The sequence below is a fragment of the Girardinichthys multiradiatus genome, chromosome 18 (genome assembly GCF_021462225.1).
Source record: "Girardinichthys multiradiatus isolate DD_20200921_A chromosome 18, DD_fGirMul_XY1, whole genome shotgun sequence".
NCBI classification, from domain to species: Eukaryota; Metazoa; Chordata; class Actinopteri; order Cyprinodontiformes; family Goodeidae; genus Girardinichthys; species Girardinichthys multiradiatus.
This window is the reverse complement of record NC_061810.1, coordinates 17,511,426-17,529,205: the sequence shown is the minus strand read 5'-3', so window position 1 is coordinate 17,529,205 and position 17,780 is coordinate 17,511,426. Positions and strand designations below refer to the sequence as shown.

The window sequence follows — 17,780 nt, the reverse complement described above, 5'->3', positions numbered from 1 at the left end:
AATGACCTATGGGGGAATGAATAATTTTTTCTATTGTTCTGTTCGCTTTGAAACTGAATCAACATAAAACAACATGAGGCTTTTATCCATCTAAAATAGTTTATTTTTCCCATTGTATCTATGTCTTAGTTACATCTTTCACTCTTTGTTTAACAAGGTGCATTGATTAGTTCGCAGTACTGTTAGAGGTACTTGTAAAAATGGTAGATGGTCTGAATCTTGCAGCATTTGTTTTCCTTGTTGGGGCATTAAAAGTCTCTTGAAACATTCAGCTGAGAAAAGGAGTAAGTAAGGCACAACGCTGGAATAAAAGAGCAGAACATTTACAAGAGAGTGAATTATGATAGCCAGGGAGCCACACTCTAAGGTATACCGTTCCTTTGAAAAGGTCACTGCTTCCTAAGGTTAGAGAACTAGAAATGCTAAAAGGAAAACATGAGAAATGTGGTTAAGTTGAAGAAATCTGAATTTTACAAATGCTGCTAATTACAAACACCATTCTGCTCCTCTGCACAATTTCATTACGACATGTGTTTACATAAGAAATATAAAAATGAAGTCAAAATTGCAGTCAGAAAGACAGTTTTAGGTGGTGCATAGGTCAGGCACATGACTGATGGTGCCCAGCGCAGCATTGGTAGGTGGGGTTGCTGTCTCACAAGTTTGAGGGGAGGGTAGGCCAAACGTCTGGGGTTAGGCAGAGATGGAACAGGGAGCTCCTTCAGGCTGTTAAACAAGACAAACAGACAAAAGAAAAACGGGGTCACACATTGTCCAGTTGTCTGACTCCGCCCCCACCTCTAAGCCTGTGCCAACCTGTGTGCCCACTTCTCCGGGGGCACATCTAAAAGCTCACTTAGCAGCTTCTTCTAACATGGTATGACATGGGGCTCGCAAGGGTGGAGAAACAGCTAACGGAGGAAAGACGGGAGACTGGCTGCCTGCTCCTGCAGCCCAAACATGCAGTGTGGAAGCAGAAGGCTTTAAAAATTAGGATGTTTGTCACCACAACCACCATGATCACCAACATTAAACTCTTTACCACTGCTTCAAAAAATAAAAAGAGCAAGTGTGAGATGCTTTTGTTGTGGTTCTGTCTGATCCCCAGGCACAGTATGCTCACTGAAGCTGATTACAGATGGAGCCTGCTGTGATAGTCCCTTCTTAATCGACTGCTGCTTTTTTAGATCAAGTCTTTAAACTTCTATAAGTACTGAGGCAACTTAGAGCAAAGCATAAACTACACAGAGACACTCAGGTAACTTTTACGGTAGAGTCAGAAACATTTTAATAGTAAAACATGCCAATCAATGCAGAGAGTGAAGCAGATTGATTTATAAATGTAATTTTGCATTTGACTTTAATTTAGGATCAGGGTCAAAAAAAGGGAAAACAAACTTCTAAATAAAGGTTTGTGGTTTTAATTAATGTGATTAAAATAAAGGCGCAAATGATAAATGTAATGAAAAAGCAGTTCACTGGTTCATCAAACCCTACAACATTGTACTGCCCTCCAGTGGTGGAACACAGCCTCTACAAACAGTTAGTAATTGGTACAGTGCTTTACCAGGACAGGAGATGATCTTCATCTTGACATCTTGATTGTTACTACTCAGCTTCCTCTTCTGCCTGGTAGAAGCAAACCAAAAATAGGGTATTGGTATGCAACATCAACGCAAATCAGTGAAAGATGGCAAGAGGACGTGTACTAAAACACCCCCGGAAAACATGTTAATTCTGTAAGAATATATAAGGCATTTTCCAAATATTCTTTAAATGATAAAGATAATACTTATAGAAAACTGAAACAGTCCCAGTGACACAGAGTTTTTTCAGACTCTGCCGCAACTGAAAGAGTTAACCCTGCTTTAGGGAGAGACAGTGCCTTGCAAACATATTAATGCCTTTAAACTGTCTCACATTTTGCAACATTTCGACCACAAACCTCATTATGTGCTATGGTGGATTATGTGGATGGCCAAATAAATTTATAAAAACGTATAATTCTCCCTCTTGAGCAGTGGCACTTTGCAGGTCCTCCAGAGTTGTCATGGTTCATTTTTTGAATAATGCTCTATTTGCCAGACATATCAGTTTAGGTGGGAAGCAATGTCTTAGTAGGTCATTTGTTTGCTCTGAATTTTATTTAGGGATATCAGAGTAAGAGAAGCTGTATAAAAATTTAAGCCAAACGTTTTGGATTTTTACCTGTAGAAAAAATGAAAAGACTGAGATATTTTTCTTTTACTTCACAATTATGCTCTACTTTGTGTTGCTCGATTACATTACATACATTAAGGTTTGTGGTTGTTCAGTGACAAAATCTGTAAAAGTTTAAGAAGTAGGAAGGTTTTGGACAGGCACTTGTATGGCTCAAAGAGGAAACAATGCAATTAATGTTTTTCAGTGTAACAAAAGCAGCAATGATACAGCTTGACAAAAATTTGCAATTATGTCTTATTTGGGCTCTACACCAATAATTGTAGTTCCCATATAACTGGAGAAGATCTCTCATGATGCTATACTTTCCTCTTTACAAGACAAATACAAGACTTTTTTGGAGACACGTCAAACACAGGTATGTTTTCAGATGTAGTTTGCACCAATACTACCTGTGTTCCTTCCAGATCTTCTTCTTCTTCCTTTGATACATTAAAAGAAGGAGAAAGATTAGAGTAGCTAGTGTACAGTAACATTATGGTCCAGAGGGAAAGGAGAGTGAGGGGCCTTCACTTGTTAGCAGTTGCAGAGTCAGAGGGTTATAAATGGTGAAGACGTAACCCTAGAGACGTGCAGTGTTTAACAGTGACAGCAGGGTGGACAGAGAAAATACTTTTTGGTGTTATTGACAAGGATTCAACTATAAAAAGAGTTCTAATAAAAAGGAGACATATTAGGCAGCAGTTGGCATCTAATGGATTATCCAGCTTAAAGTCTTTCCTCTTAGTTGTCCTCCAAACTTTGTTTCAGTAACACTGTGTGTTCAGTCCCCTGTGAAACTTGTCACATCCACTTCGTATTCACTTTGTTTGGAGCGTCTTGGCAAAGATAAGAACAAGCATGACTTCTTACAAAAAAGAAAATCCTGTAAAGTCGGTGCAACCAACCAAAAACAAACGCATATTTGTGTTATTCTCTTTACATTCAGGCAAATCTAAAGAACATAAAAAAAAAGTGTCCAACTTGTTCATAAAAACAAGATAAAACATCCTGACAGACTAGAGGAAAGTGCCTCTGTGGATATTTTTACAGGTCTCTACATCACTGAACAAATATTGTGTTGTGTCATCCCTGCAGTATTGCTTATAAATAAGAACCTGCTGCAACACTCCACATCTGTGCTTTGGGTACCAAACTGTATGACTTGGGGAGTAACAATAGTTTTTGTGTGTGATCCAATTATGCAGAAAACGCTCAATCAATCTCAAGTATGATTCTCAATACCTCCTGCAACGCTGCCTCTTCGCCTTCCTACAGAAGATGAAATTAGGTGGAATTAAGCTTTGAAATATCAATAAGTAGGGAAATATTGATACATTTATCATTGCTGTTTCCATCACTACACTAATTCCACCTTAAGAATTAAAGCAAATACATGAATCATGCTGCAAACCATTAGACACCTCCATGGAAAACTATGATAAAAGTAGCATGCAGCACACAAATATATAAAAACAAAGGAAGAAGTACTAAGGTCTGCAAAGTCTAAAGGGTGTGATGCCACAAATCACTGCAAGACTACCTCACTGCCTTGTTCGTCTTGGTCCTGCAGGAAAGGTGGGACAAGACAGAGATAGAAAGGAAGGAGCAGAGAATGCAAAGCAGTGAAGCAAATGAAGCTCAGGCTGGAATGTCAAAGAAAAGCAGAGGATTGCCTGTTGTCCAGCAATAGACATTAGACAGTATGGCATTCTAAAATGATGTAAAATATAGTTTACTGTCAGCCTAAATCTCAATTCTCTGGAAATATTAAGATATGTGGTGTAAAAAATGGTTGAAGTCACTGTGGACTGATAGCACATCCAATTTGTACTCAGAAGCTCCAAGACAAATCTACCAAGACAAGAAGTCAACATTTTGACTCGGAAAGTCAAAAATTTCACAACAACAGTTCAACATATTGGAAACACGTGTTAACATTCAGTTCATATGGATTTTTCAATTTGGAATAATTTGAAAACCTTCGAGTTGGGGGTCTTCCTTTGTGAAGCCTGACAGATAAAACTGTGGGTAAAAAGAAGTCTGTAACACATTGTGCTGCTTATCAAAGCTCTGGACCCACTATAAAAACTCCAGACTATCCAACTACATTAGGATATAACATAATATTCTCTAAAAGAGATTGCATTAAAAGGTCATAAAAGCCTACTGTCCTCAGGAACCTGCAGGGCGTTGCAAAAGTATTCATACCTTTAAAACTTTATGTCACTTTGGTCCATACATTGTAATTTATCTTATTGTGATTTTATATCATAGACTGACACAAAGTAGCAAATACAATAAAAAGAAAAGGATTAATAAGTGCTGAAGGGAATTGGTTGCACTGTATTTTATTTAGGGATATCAGAGGGGAACCACACTTTTTAGATTTTTGCTAGTATAAAATGTAGAAAATTGTGTTTTCCTTTAACTTTCCAATCATGTGCTACACTGTGTTGGTCTATCATAAAATCCTAATGAAATACATTGAAGTCTGTTATGCAAATGTAAAAAGCATTCTAAATGCAAGGCACTGCAGAAAGTAAGTTGTTGTTACAAAATTTAAATACAAATATGATGCACTATCAAATGTCATCCATTATCACATAATAATACAAAGCCCTTTATTGATAGTTTAGAAGAGTTGCTAAAAAATACATTTTAAACATTTTCCATTCATTTAAACAAGTAGAATGCAAAGACAGGTTAGTCAATATGGTGTGGCTGAACGTAGCACTGCTGATTCTAACTGTGTTATCACAGATCCAACAAACTATTTAATATGTCCCTTATAACCTGAAAGCTAAGCAGTTACATGGAACTTCATTGAATGTTTCTAATAAGCTAACAGAAAGAAATATACTGCATCCTACACATTTATGGGTATCCAGCAAAGATGTATAAAAAGCTTGAAAATAATTTTGTCTTTTACTGCAATAGCGAAATTTGAGACAGAAATGTATGCAAAAATCCGGCATTTAATTTGAGAAGATTTATTCAGAGGGGAAAAAATACCCAGCATTAAAAACTGCTTTTAACAAAATCCCTATTACTGGGACCCCCAATGATTCCTATCAAAACATTCACAACAGTCAAAAGAAACTGTTAAACATCATGACCTGTAATGCTGTGGGCTTGTTTCTCTTCTAAAGGCACAGGGAACTTGTCAGAGTGTCATCATGAACTCTTTGAATCATTTTAAATAGAAAACTGGTGGACACTTCAGAAGGTTGAAAACGGGTCATCATTGTTTTATCAGTAGCACAATGGTTCAAAGTTTACATTAAAATCAGCACAGAAACACCAAATCTGCCTTTTTCTATGGGCATCTCAGTCTCCAGACTTGTAGACCTGTAGAAAACCTGTCATGTGAGCTGAAGAGAGGCGAACATAAGAGAGGACTCAGGACTCTAAGGTGGTCTAGAGCAGTGGATTTCAATCCTGGTCCTCAGGACCCACTGTCCTGCATGTTTTGGGTGTTTCCATGCCTTCACACACCTGACTTAAATAAATGGGTGATTAACAGGCCTTTGCATCATAGACATTAATACGTAGACGCCCTATTGAACGCAGAACCGCGTTCCAACATCGAATCCATTTTTGAGGAATGAAGTCGGAGAACCAAAATGCCTCTTACGTACATATGCAGCATGGAATTGTTTGAACCGTTTAGGTGTCCAAATCAAATCATGGAGAGCTGCGCTTTTTCAGAGAGTTCTCATAAAAATTCTGACTTTATTCTTGTAATTTAAAAAACAAAATTCTCTTAGCCTGCCCCGAGACATTAACGTCAATCTCTGTTAACATGTGCTTTATGAAATAAAGTCCCTTTATTTGTATTAGTTCACATCGCAGCCCTGCCTCCAGCAACATGGCGGACACACGGTTACGTCTCAGCAGCAGGCCAACCCAGTCAAAGAGGCATCTACGTATTAATGTCTATGTTTGCAGCATTTGATGGCTGCTGAGGAGGTAATGCAATTATTTGATTCAGGTGTGCTGGAGCCGTGACACATCTAAAACATGAAGGACAGTGGATCCTGAGGACCAGGATTGAAAACCACTGGTCTAGAGAGGCTGTGCAAAGTTGAATTATCAAAGATCCCTCTCTCTGTATGCTCCAACCTTGCTAAATGTTACAGAGATGAAAATATTGTGCTTTTAACAAAAGATAGGTGTACAATTAACATCACAGGCGCCAACAAGTGTATCACTGTTAATTTTGTTAAATAAAGTTGCCTAAATGTTTGGGATTATGCTAGTGTTATAAAAGGTCAATTTACTTTAAGGTTTTATACACATCTTCACCCGGGGTGGCAATAAATGTGCAGGGTGCTGTACCAGGAGGTGTCAGGGGTTGCAATAACATGACAACCAGAAAGATATGATAAAAAGACCAGAGAGAGATTCTGGCAGGCTGGAGACATGTAAAAAAAATATTTATATATATAAATATACCTCAAGCTGTTGTAGCTCTTCTTCCTCCTAAAAGAAATAGCATATAGCAGGTCAGCAAGCTGTGTGGGGAGCAAGAGAGTAGCACATGCAAGCACTACAGGGATGTCTGTGGAAAAGGAAACTAAAGGGGACATTTGAGGGTTTCAGGATGTAGCTATAGCTAGGAGGAAATGAAGATGTTAGCTGAAAGGGAGCTCATAGACAGAGGAAGAGCTCAAGTGTTGAAGCGAGGAAACTGAAGAGTTTAACAACAAGTAGGATCAACAGAAGACCCCTCACACTCCACCCTAAATAATTTAGAATCTCTCATCTGAAAACCATCAATGCTGATGGCTACACGGAGGAACCGTAGATGATCTACCATACCGCAGAAGATTACAGAAGAGTACAGTTACCTCTGAGTGCAAATCCTCTTCCTCCTGGAGGGAGCAAACCAACAGGAGATGGACAATAAAGCAAAGAAGCAGTCAAATGTCTCATGGTGTTCATGAGCAAGGATAATACAAAGACAGCAAAAGACGTGATAATGCTGTAAATGTGTGATATCAGACAGAAGACGGATGGACTGGAATGTCTCTGTTCTGAACGCTGGATGAAATGCGTTAGTCAGTCAACAAATGCACACAAAACATCTGTTTAAATAGCCTGGAGTAACAATGAGAGCAAATATCAAAATCTCAGTCATGCAGTCTGAACGTGTGACCATGTTCCTCAAATAAAAATCTAGTCCTTTACTATGCACACCTTAATTTAGTTCAGTTCAACCTGTTTTTTCATAAAACACCAAATAATATTTCAAGCCAATTTACAAGATAAACAGGTCCAATTTATGTCAAATTATAGTCTCATTCATTCAAATAATGCTATTCAATCCAATTCAGTTAACCCAGAACATAATCGAACCAGTTATACGACAGTAAAGGCAGATTTATTTGATTATAAGATGCAAATTGATGTAAGATTTTGCTTCTAAGGAAGCAAAGCTCACTGCACTGAATCCTGACTTCCCAGCGATTTCTCATCCTGAGCAGAGATTATGGACAGTGGATGGATGTGATGCATAACTGTGAGGAAACATTCCCATAAGTCAAGACTGTTGCTTATGTCAACAAGTATAAAATATGTTTCTAAAAGAGCCAGCAGCAGATACCGAAGGAAAATATCTGAAAACTAATGTTCTGAGGTGAAGATAACTTATTGTATTTCAAACTAACCTTCAGAAAGAGGATTTTGAACATAGCGTGGTTGTTAGTGACAGATGGGCTGGTCTGAGTATTTCAGACGCTGCTAATCTTCATACTCAACCATCTCTAGGGTTTACAGAGAATGTTCCTAAAAAGAGAAAACATTCGGTGAGCAGCACCTGTGTGGTCGAAAATGCCTTGTTGATGTCAGGGGTAGGAGGAGAATGGGCAGACTGGTTTTTGGTAATAGGAAGAGAACAGCCGCTCAAATAACATTTTGTTACAATCAAGGAATGTGGAATACCATCTCTGAAGACGCAACGTCTCAAACTTTGAAGCAGATGGACTACAGCACCAGAAGACCACACTGGGTGTCAACAAAACTGGACAATAACAGAATAAAAATGATGCCTGATCAAATGAGCGGGTTGGAGTTGGATCCATCCTGCTTTGTATCTACAGGTGGTGTAGTTTAATGATATGGGGGATATTTTCTTTGGACCCTTTGGACCATTTAGTACCAACTGAGCATCATTTAATTTCAGAGCCTCCCTATGTAGTGTTGTTGACCATGTCCGTTCCTTCATGACCACAGTGTACCCATCATCTGATGGCTACTTTCAGCAAGATAAGGCATTAGGTGACAAAGTGAAAGTCATCTCAAACTGGTTTCTTGAGTATGACAATGTGTTCACTGCACTTCAATGGCCTGGCCTCCACAGTCACAGATCTCAATCCAGCAGAGCACCTTTGGGATGTGGTGGAACAGGAGATCTTTGTGATGATATCATGTTAATATGGACCTCTGGGAAATGCTTCTGACAGCTTGCTAAATCTATGCCACCAAGAATTAAGAAAAGGCCCAAGCACTGGGTTATCAAAGCAGGATGTTGACAGAACCCTGCTGTTGCTCTGATATAGTTTGCAAGTCAAAAATAACTTATAACAAGTTTGTGTTTGTATTTCAAAATTACCAGAAAACCCGCATGTGCAGCTCATGTTAGGAACCAACCGTTAAGGTACCACTTTTACAGTGACGATTAGGTCGAGAGGTGATGGTAGGTAAGAAACAAAGGTTCAGAAACCAGCGACAACTGCTGAGAACGAAAACACTTAATGAAGCATCAACATCGACAGTGTGGCATGCATTGCCTGAAATGAAATCCCTCAATAAAAGTTGAGCATTTTATATTTTTTCTGAGTGCATGAAATCTGTGGCAATTGTGGACAAAATGCCAAACTGAAATTATTTGCTTCTGCTGTGAATTGCAGCAGAGTTTGCTAAAACTGAGAATATATAAAACTGAGAAGAATATATGAATAAACTTTGTATAATCAAGGCTTTCAAGGAAAATACCACAGAGTTCGGGAAGGGATGCTGCAATTATGATGAGAATGAGAATGAGCAAAGCACAACTAAAACATAAGAATCTAAAGAGCCAAAAAAGCCGAACACAAAACTTCTATTTTACAACACCCCAACAACACTACCTCTTTAGACGCAAACTCTACTTTTCTGTAAATAATAAAAAAAACTTACTTGCTCTTCTTCCTCCTCTTCTTGTGCCTCCTAAAACAAGAGACAGGAAGAGATCTCTGAGTTTTCATACAGTGTACAGAATGTGCATTAGAACCTACAAACTTCAGCATTCACAGAACAAAATAAAGAATAAAATAAACTATGACATACAGTGGGCTGGGTTAAGGATTTTTTTTGACACACCTTAACCACAACAGTTAAAGGTGAATGATTATGCAGGTTATTATGAACTGTAACAACAAGCTAAGTGGTAACAAGGAATAAAAACCAGCACCAAAAGAAACCTGTAAAGGTAAAAGAAGGAAAAGTATTATTACAGACATTAAGAGTCCGCTGATGCTGTAGAGAGATTTAAGTCCACACTTTGCTTGTTAGTGGACAGAGAGACTTAAGGATGAGGTGCTGTAAAGTACAAAGACGATGGTAGATAAATATTAAACTACAAAGAAGAAGTTAGAGTCGACATAAAACGGGGCATTCCTGGAATGACAAGAAGATGCAAGGAAGAGTGGGATTTAAACGCTCCAGGGTTATGGAGGGGCTGGACTTGAGTTATGTGGCAATTACTGTGTCTTCTGTGACCTCGTCTGTCTCTTCCACTGCCTCCTTCTCCTCCTCCTCTGCCAGGTCCTCTCCCCTTGACGTTTCTAGTTCAGTGCCTTCATCATCTGCTTCTCCACCCTCTCCTTCCTCCTCATCACCTGTCTGACCCTCCTCCTCTCCTTGTGCATCCCCATTATGCTTCTGAGAGGTGAAATAGGTAATCAAGGAAAACAAGACATGGAATCAAAACTAAAGCAATAAAAAGAGGGAAATAAGAACAAAAAACACAGTTTCAATAGGATTAAAATGGCACACTCCTCAGCTGGAGAGGTTAGTCTTGCAAAAAGGAATCCAGCAGGTAAAGAGAAATTAGAAAAGGAGATGGGATGGTTTCAGTGACATAAAAAAATATCAGAATTGAAAAAAGAGCAATATTGTGCTACAGCAACCTAACATTTCATGCAGTACTCCGATTAGACGATGGAATGGGTGGGAATTTGCAGCCACGGAGGGATTAAGATCCTGCTCAAGTCGTTAGTTATGGATGGAGGGGAAGTTATTGAATTATACCAGATGAGGAAGACGAGAAGGTGTGGAGTAGTTATGTAATAAAGGATGATGGGAAAACAGAAACGTATTGTCAGCTTTACTACTGATTCGTCAGGGTTTTCCTCTGCATGGGTTCCGTTCTGCATAATGTGCTCCTGAGCCTGCACTGCTTCCTGTGTCATGGAGAGCAGGAAGGTTCAACATAAATTTATCATTGTGAAACAGCAGATTTTCATAAAATTATAGTGTCCAGTCTGCTTAATATGGTGTACAAACAGAAATATTACTAATTTGGCTATCTGTGTTCTTAAATCTTACTGGTGAAGCAGCTTAAGGATACCAGATGTGACTAATGATCTCAAAGTAAAGATTTTCTACAAATCTGAGCTTCCTTTGGTCAATATCCTGTAAAAACACATTTTGCTGTAATTACAGCTACAAGTATTTTGAAGTTTGACTAAAATTTTTACCTGTTTTTTGCAAAATAGCTCAAGCTGACCCAGACTGGATGTGGGACACCTATGAACAGTGACATCTTGCCACATGTTCTCAGTTCTCAGGATCTAGGTCTGGACTTGGACTGTGTCATTGTAACACATGAACATGTTTTGATCTAAACCCTTCTACTGTAGCTCTGGCTCTGAGCGAAGGGTCGTTGTAATACTGGAAGGTGAACCTCCACCCCAGTCTCAAGTCTTTGACAGCCTCTTAACAGGTTTTGTCCCAGGACTGTTCTGTATTTAACTCCAACCATCTTCATTCTTCTTCTTCTAGTTTTGCATTTTTGTCACACTTAAATGTTTATGATCATTAGACAAATGTTAAAATCAATAACCTGAGAAAATCCAAAAATCTGTTAAAATTATGATTTAATTACTTAAAGGGCTAAACCAAAGTGGCCATATGTGAAAGAGTTTTCCCCCCAGTAAGCCTGGTTAACTGGTTGTGCCACTGTTTGATGGCAGTTATTGGCAGCAACAACTTTCATTTGCGATAACTGTCAATAGGTCTTATTTCACTATAAAGGAATTTTGGCCTCTCTCCACCATGCTGGATGGATTTTGAGCATGCAGCATGCTATGACACAGTCTAGACTATGACTAGGCCACTCCTTCATATTATGTATTTATTGTTAGCCATTTCCCGGTGGACTTGCTGGCATTCTCTACATCAATGTCCTGCTGCATGACCCAAGTGTACTAGAACTTAAGGTTATAACCTGATGGATGGACGTTCTCCTTCAGGATTTTCTGCTAGAGAGCAAAATTCACAGTTCCACCAACTACAACAAGTCGTCCTGGTCTTGAATCAGCAAAGCAGCACCAGACCATCACACCACCACCACCATGTTAGACTCCAAGCATGATGCTCTTTCTTTTTGAAATTGTGTCTTAATTTTGCACAAAGTAACAGGACATGCAACTTCAACATATTTTCACTTCATCTCATCAGCTCACCAGAATATTTCTCCAAAAGGTTTGGGGTCATCAAGATGAGTTTTTGACAAATGTACGACTAACCTTTGTGGGCGTTTTGTTTAGCAGTGTTTTTACCTTAGAACTCTACCATGGATGCCATTTTTGCCCCATATGTTTCTTTGTGTTGAATCATAAATCATGAAAGGGGACTAAGCATATATCCGTGCCACACTCTTCAGACTTTTATTTATGAAATTTTTTTTAAACCATATCTCCTTTCTCTATATCCAATTGTGTGCTACTTTGTTTTTGTCTACTGCATAAAATCCCAGTAAAATATGCTCAAGATTCTGGTTGTAATATAAGAGAATGTGAAAAAGTTCCAGGGCTATGAATACTTGCTAAGAGTTGTATCACTTTGAGTTTCTCTTTAACAAAGAAGTACTCACTCACTGCAGCAAGACAATTACACACCACATTTTATTACACCAGTGCTTCCTCTTATAAAATGGTCTCAGTGCTCAGTATGCCTCTCCACAGTTCAGAGCAACTATCCAATGAAAACAATCAACGCCTTAGAAAAATAGAAACAGGAAAATGCAATAATAAGATGCCAAAACTGTCGAAAAGCTAACTTTATATTTTTCTTTCCAAACATATAGCTGGTTCTTTCTTCTTCCAAACACATAGTTTTTTTGACTAAAGGAAGGGATGCAAAATATTGTTTTAAAATAAACTAAACTATAGAAAGATATTGAGTTTTATACATTGATATGATGTAATTGCAGTATTTATTAAGTAAATATCTGATTTGACTTGGAAGCGTTGTATTTTGCAGATGTCCAGCTGTCCTGCAAACAGGCATGTGATTACTCTTTGTTTTGAATTATATGACAAACAGTCACAGTCCATCGTAACGCCATTAAGAAACTGAAAATGTTTCTGTAAGTTATAACTTGCCTGCAAAATATGCATTCCTTACTCTGCACTGGGGTGGACTGTTTTTGTTTTGTTTTGGTTTTTTTCATATATAGTTTTTATCCTTATGTACCATAAATCAAATAGCCAATAAACAGACTGCAATAACAAAACCTGCATCACCATAATTACTAATCCTAGCTCTGTTTGGTGCTTGTAAATATTTTATTATAGGGTGCTGCTGCAACATCAACAGATGAATTTGTTATTTAGCTCTAGTGCTCAAACTCTTGGAGAAAATCATAAATACTCTAAAAACAGTTGTAAGAAACATGATGTATTGCAAACAATTCAGATCATATGAGCTTAATTACACAGATGTAAACGTTCAATTAAGTAAACAAAGCTAGTATTTACTTGGCAGAAGAATATACAAGGCAAAGCCTATTTGGTGAAGTATTTAGAGATAAAATCTTAAAACAGGTCTTACCTTTGAGCCAGGAGGAGGGGGCAACCCTAGGAAGGCATACACCAAGTTGTCCTCCTTGGCATCAAAGAATGTGTCATAATCCTGAAGGAAATAGAAGCATATTTAAACCTTTTCTGTTAAGCAATTACACAAGTCACAAATATTTCTTCTATGATGCTACACATGCAAACATAATTTATGACCCATTTTATGGAGTTAAACAGGAATTCTAGTTACAAATGCATCTTTGCTCACCCCACAGTAGCTTTCCTCATTGAAAATCTGCGGAGGGAGTGGGATGCCGTTAGGGGGCTTCTTCTCTTCGGGAACATTTTGCCTCATCCACATGCGGTTCTGCTCATTGCAGGCGATGTCCAGCTCAGTGTAGTCCACTTTAAGGGCCTCCAGGAAAGCAACCACATCTTGTTGCTTCTTTTTGATCTGGAAGGCAGAAACATGGACAGTCCATGTGTCTTGGGACTTTGGTTTTGTGTTTTGCCTTATTTTAGGTTTTGTCACCCTTCTTGGTTTTTGGTTCCTCGTGTTTTTGTTCTGTACTTTGGTATTTCATATGTATCTATATTCTGCTCCTTGGTTCCTTGTGTGTTCTATCAATTTCCTCAGTTCAACTTCAATTACATGCCTTTCCTCACAGCTGCTCCCTGTTTCTAACCAACCACCTGCTCCTTCAGTAATCAACAACTTAAATATCTCTCATGTGGTCAGATCATCCTGTTATTGCCACCAACCGGTTTCCTTGTGTTCCTCTTGTGATTTACTATTTTGGATTCCCCCTAGACTTAAGTTGGTTTCCTTTTTTTAATATCCTTTTATAAGTAAAATTGTTTATTTTCAACCTACCTGCCTCCTCCCTGCATTTGAGTCCTGCTCTACGCTGTCCTGATGACAGAATGATCTGACCAGTATGAACTCAGGAGGAGGAGAAACAAAAACTCCATTTGAGAATTTTTGCTGAGAGGCACCAAAGAACATGAAATATTCTGAGGACTACCTGGGGCCACGTTTACCATACTGGCACTAGACTGGCAATGGCTCCCAGAGGGGGTGGTCCCAGGCATGATAATCCTAAACCTGAGCTCCAGCAGCCTCACACTTGCAGCTGTGGATGCCATTGCCAAAAGACATCCACTTATTCTATGGGTGGTCTGGCGGACTCCTCCTCTCCTCTCCTCGCCTCTCCTCTCCTCTCCTCAGTATCACTCCCCGTTACCTCAGACCACCAGAGCCCTCTCTAGCCTCAAACTGTTTCAGCCTCAACCACTAACCTGTCAATAACTATCTGTAGCTCTTATTCCAGAGTTCCCCAAGAGGGTCCAGGTAGCCTCGCCTCCGTTTCAAGTTCCTGACAACGAGGTTTCCGAGGGGGTCATGGGTGGGTTCGCCGACTGGTCATCAGGCCCGTCTCTGAGGACTTTGCATTGACCATCAGGCCCGTCTCTGAGGACTTGACCTCTGCGTCTTCTGAAATGCCATGCTGCACTGTAGGCTTCTTCATGGGTTCTAGCAGCCCCAATACACTCTAAGATTCCTCTGTGGTTTTCTGCAGCATCCTGACCTCCAAAGGCTCTACCTCACACGGTCACCCTCAAGAACTGATTTGCCATTTCTGGCCTGTTTTTATGGCCACCCACCCAGGTTTGGGTTGATTTTTGTTTGTAGACCAATTGAGCAAGTAGAATCCGCCCATAGGTGGAAGGATTTATTTTAGGGTGTGTCACCCTTTGCTTTTTATATTCAGTTTATTCCTTAGTTTTAAGGTTCTTCATACGTATTTATATTCTGCTCCCTGGATCCCTGTGTGTTTTCCCATTTCCTTAATTCAACTTTAGTTACTTGCCTTTTTGTTTCTAACCAACCACCTGCTCCTTCAGTAATCAAGTCAACAACTTAAATATCTCTCAATCAGCTCTTGGTCAGATGATCCTTTTATTACCACCAACCTGTTACATTGTTGTCCTGTTGTGATTTACTATTTTGGATTCTGTCTGGACTTTATTCTTTGCAAGTTTTTGAATTTCCTTTTTTATATTAAATTGTTTCTATTTCACCTGTATTTAAGTCCTGCTCAGCATCATTTCATGACAGCATATTTTTAGAAATTCCCATGAATGGTCCATGGGGAGACAAAAGTGTACTGTTTGACAGTAAAGAGAGTATTTACAGGTGAAACCAGATGCTTACATAAAAATGAAACTGAAAAATCAGCTGTGCTTTTGTATTCACCCCTCTTTACTTTGATACCCCTTAATACAATCTAGTGCAACCACTTACTTTCAGAAGTCACCTAATTATTAAATAGCGCCTACTTGTGTTTAATTTATTCTCAGTATGAATACAGCTCCTCTCTGATGGTCTCCGTGAAAATTAGTAAACAAACAGCATCATGAAGACCAAGGGACAAAGCAGACAGGTCAAGGGCAAAGTTGTGGAGAAGTTTAAAGCAGAGTTAGCTTATAAAACATTGTTCCCAAGCTTTGAACATCTCACAGAGCACTGTTCAGTCCATCATCTGAAGATTTAAAAAATATGGCACAACTGCAAACCTACCAATACATGGCCATACATCTTAACGGAAAGGTCTGGCAAATAGAGCATTACTCAGAGAAGCAACCAAGATGATCATGTGAACTCTGCAGAAGCTACAGAAATCCTGGGTTCATGTAGGAGGATTATCTTTTTGGCCTGCATGCAAAATGGTATATGTGGCAAGAAACTACCACTTAACATCACCTGAACACACCATCCTTATGGTAAAACATGGCGGTTTGCATCATTGTGCTGTAGAGATACTTTTCTTTAGCAGAGACAAAGAAGCTGGTCAGAGTTGAATGGAAGATAGATGGAGATAAAAACAGAGCAATATTGGAACACTTGAGACTGGGGTGGATGTTTACTTTTCAGCAGGACAACAACCCTAAACATACAGCCAGAGCTACGATGCAACTGCTTAGATTAAAGCACAATCATGGGTCAGAATGGTCCAGTTATAGTCCAGACCTAGACCTAATTTTAAATTTCTGGCAAGACTTGAAATTTGATGTTGATAAAGTCCCTTTGTCCAATCTGATTTAGCTTGAATTTTGCAAAGAAGAATGAGCAAAACACTTAGCTTCTAAAAGTACAAAGCTGGTAAAGAGATACTCGAGCAGACTGCAGCCGCCAAAGGCAGTTCTACAAGATATTGACTCAGGTGACGTCAATTCAAAACATGCCACACTTCTATTTGTAAAGCTTTTTTTTTTAAATTTAACCTTTTCCTTCCACTTTAGATTTGTGTACTAATTTGTGGTGGTCAATCACACAAGATCCCAGTAAAATACATTGAAGTCTGTGGTTCTAATGTGACAAATGTGGAAAAGTTCAAAGTATATGTGTACTTGTGAAAGATAGTCAATCCATACTATGCAGCATTTTCTGTTTTTCTTCTATCTAGAAAATGTCAATTCAGTTCAATTTCGTTCAAGACACGCAACAATTTACAAAGAATCTGTTCATGAATTTTGAACTGTAAGAAATAACAGGAAGATCATCTATGCAGATTGATTTACCATAAATGGGATTGTCTACAATATGTTATGGGTAAAATAATAGTATATAAGGAATATGACTTGGTTTATACAATCATTCAAGGCATATGTAGGTTGGTAGTGAGGATAGCCCTAAGACCTCATCAGTGGTACAATTTTGGCTAAGTTTTAACAACTGTGAGAAAGCCAGGCTAGCTCTGCTTAAAACTTATTTAGCCAGGCCGAGAGAAGATCTAGAAAAAAGTTCAACCTCCTCCCATTACTAATCACCTCATCTAGCACATAAACAGTGATTTCTACAAATAAGGCAACAAACACAGCGCAAGAATGGTCTAAAACCCTGAAAGTTAAAAGCTGAGACCTGCTGGGCTCTGAATAAAATATCCCAGGCTCTGACATAAAAAAGTTTTGGAGCCCCTGTTCTGGAAAGCTCCGCCTGTTGAATCACAGCGTCTTCCCAGATAATTACATAAGATCACTCACCAAGAATACATCTGATCACAACTCAGGCCAGTTTTAATTTGCTGAAAGAGCGAATAGTCACAGGCAATTAAGGCAAGTGGCATTAATTTATAGATTTAACCCATTAATGTCAGTGTGAATGACTGTCATGTTCGGTTTATGGAGTACAACCTGCTCGACCTAAAGTTAAGATCAGTCACACCGAGTGAAAACTTACCGCTGTCGATCCAGAAGAAGAAGCGAGGAATACTTTAATGACCATTTTTACTACAACTATTCTGTAGAGGTGGCTGTGCAACAAGAAGGGCCTTAAAGGAGCAGTCTGCCTGCTCTATTATTAGAGCGCACCCCGGACACAGAAAAAACTGTGAGATATCACACACACACACACACACACTGACACACATGGCTGGAGGTATTTTTGACTCCGGGCTCCATTAGAGACGGGTTGGTTAGTTGGGCCCTTGGGAAGCAGCGCCGCACACTGATTGG

At 39.0% G+C, this 17,780-nt stretch overlaps 1 protein-coding gene across 14 annotated transcripts; it reads right to left on the bottom strand.

The window, feature by feature from the left end:
- Window positions 1-85: 85 nt before the first annotated feature.
- On the bottom strand, window positions 86-17,670 carry sh3bgr (SH3 domain binding glutamate-rich protein). Of its 14 annotated transcripts, none has more exons than XM_047391342.1 (12): window positions 17,506-17,670; window positions 13,534-13,719; window positions 13,300-13,380; window positions 10,575-10,646; window positions 9,949-10,125; window positions 9,382-9,411; window positions 7,053-7,076; window positions 6,658-6,684; window positions 3,743-3,766; window positions 2,613-2,642; window positions 1,568-1,629; window positions 86-726 (listed from the first exon to the last, which is right to left on the bottom strand). In XM_047391342.1, exons 1-11 carry the CDS (start codon window positions 17,548-17,550, stop codon window positions 1,609-1,611), a joined length of 717 nt encoding a protein of 238 aa, XP_047247298.1. In that variant the 5' UTR covers window positions 17,551-17,670; the 3' UTR covers window positions 86-726; window positions 1,568-1,608. The 14 variants fall into 14 exon arrangements, with proteins under 14 accessions (XP_047247298.1, XP_047247299.1, XP_047247300.1 ...); XM_047391343.1 differs by having other exon boundaries at window positions 9,964-10,125; window positions 17,506-17,669; XM_047391344.1 differs by lacking the exon at window positions 7,053-7,076 and having other exon boundaries at window positions 17,506-17,669.
- Window positions 17,671-17,780: the final 110 nt, after the last annotated feature.

Excerpts from the sequence above, each read along its gene's own strand:
- sh3bgr (XM_047391342.1), bottom strand. The coding sequence starts at position 17,550 with ATGGTCATTAAAGTATTCCTCGCTTCTTCTTCTGGATCGACAGCG. Across the intron at positions 10,126-10,574 it reads AAAACCCTGACGAATCAGTA|AAGCATAATGGGGATGCACA; the intron begins GTAAAGCTGACA and ends TTCACCTCTCAG. Across the intron at positions 3,767-6,657 it reads AAGAGCTACAACAGCTTGAG|GACCAAGACGAACAAGGCAG; the intron begins GTATATTTATAT and ends CCTTTCCTGCAG.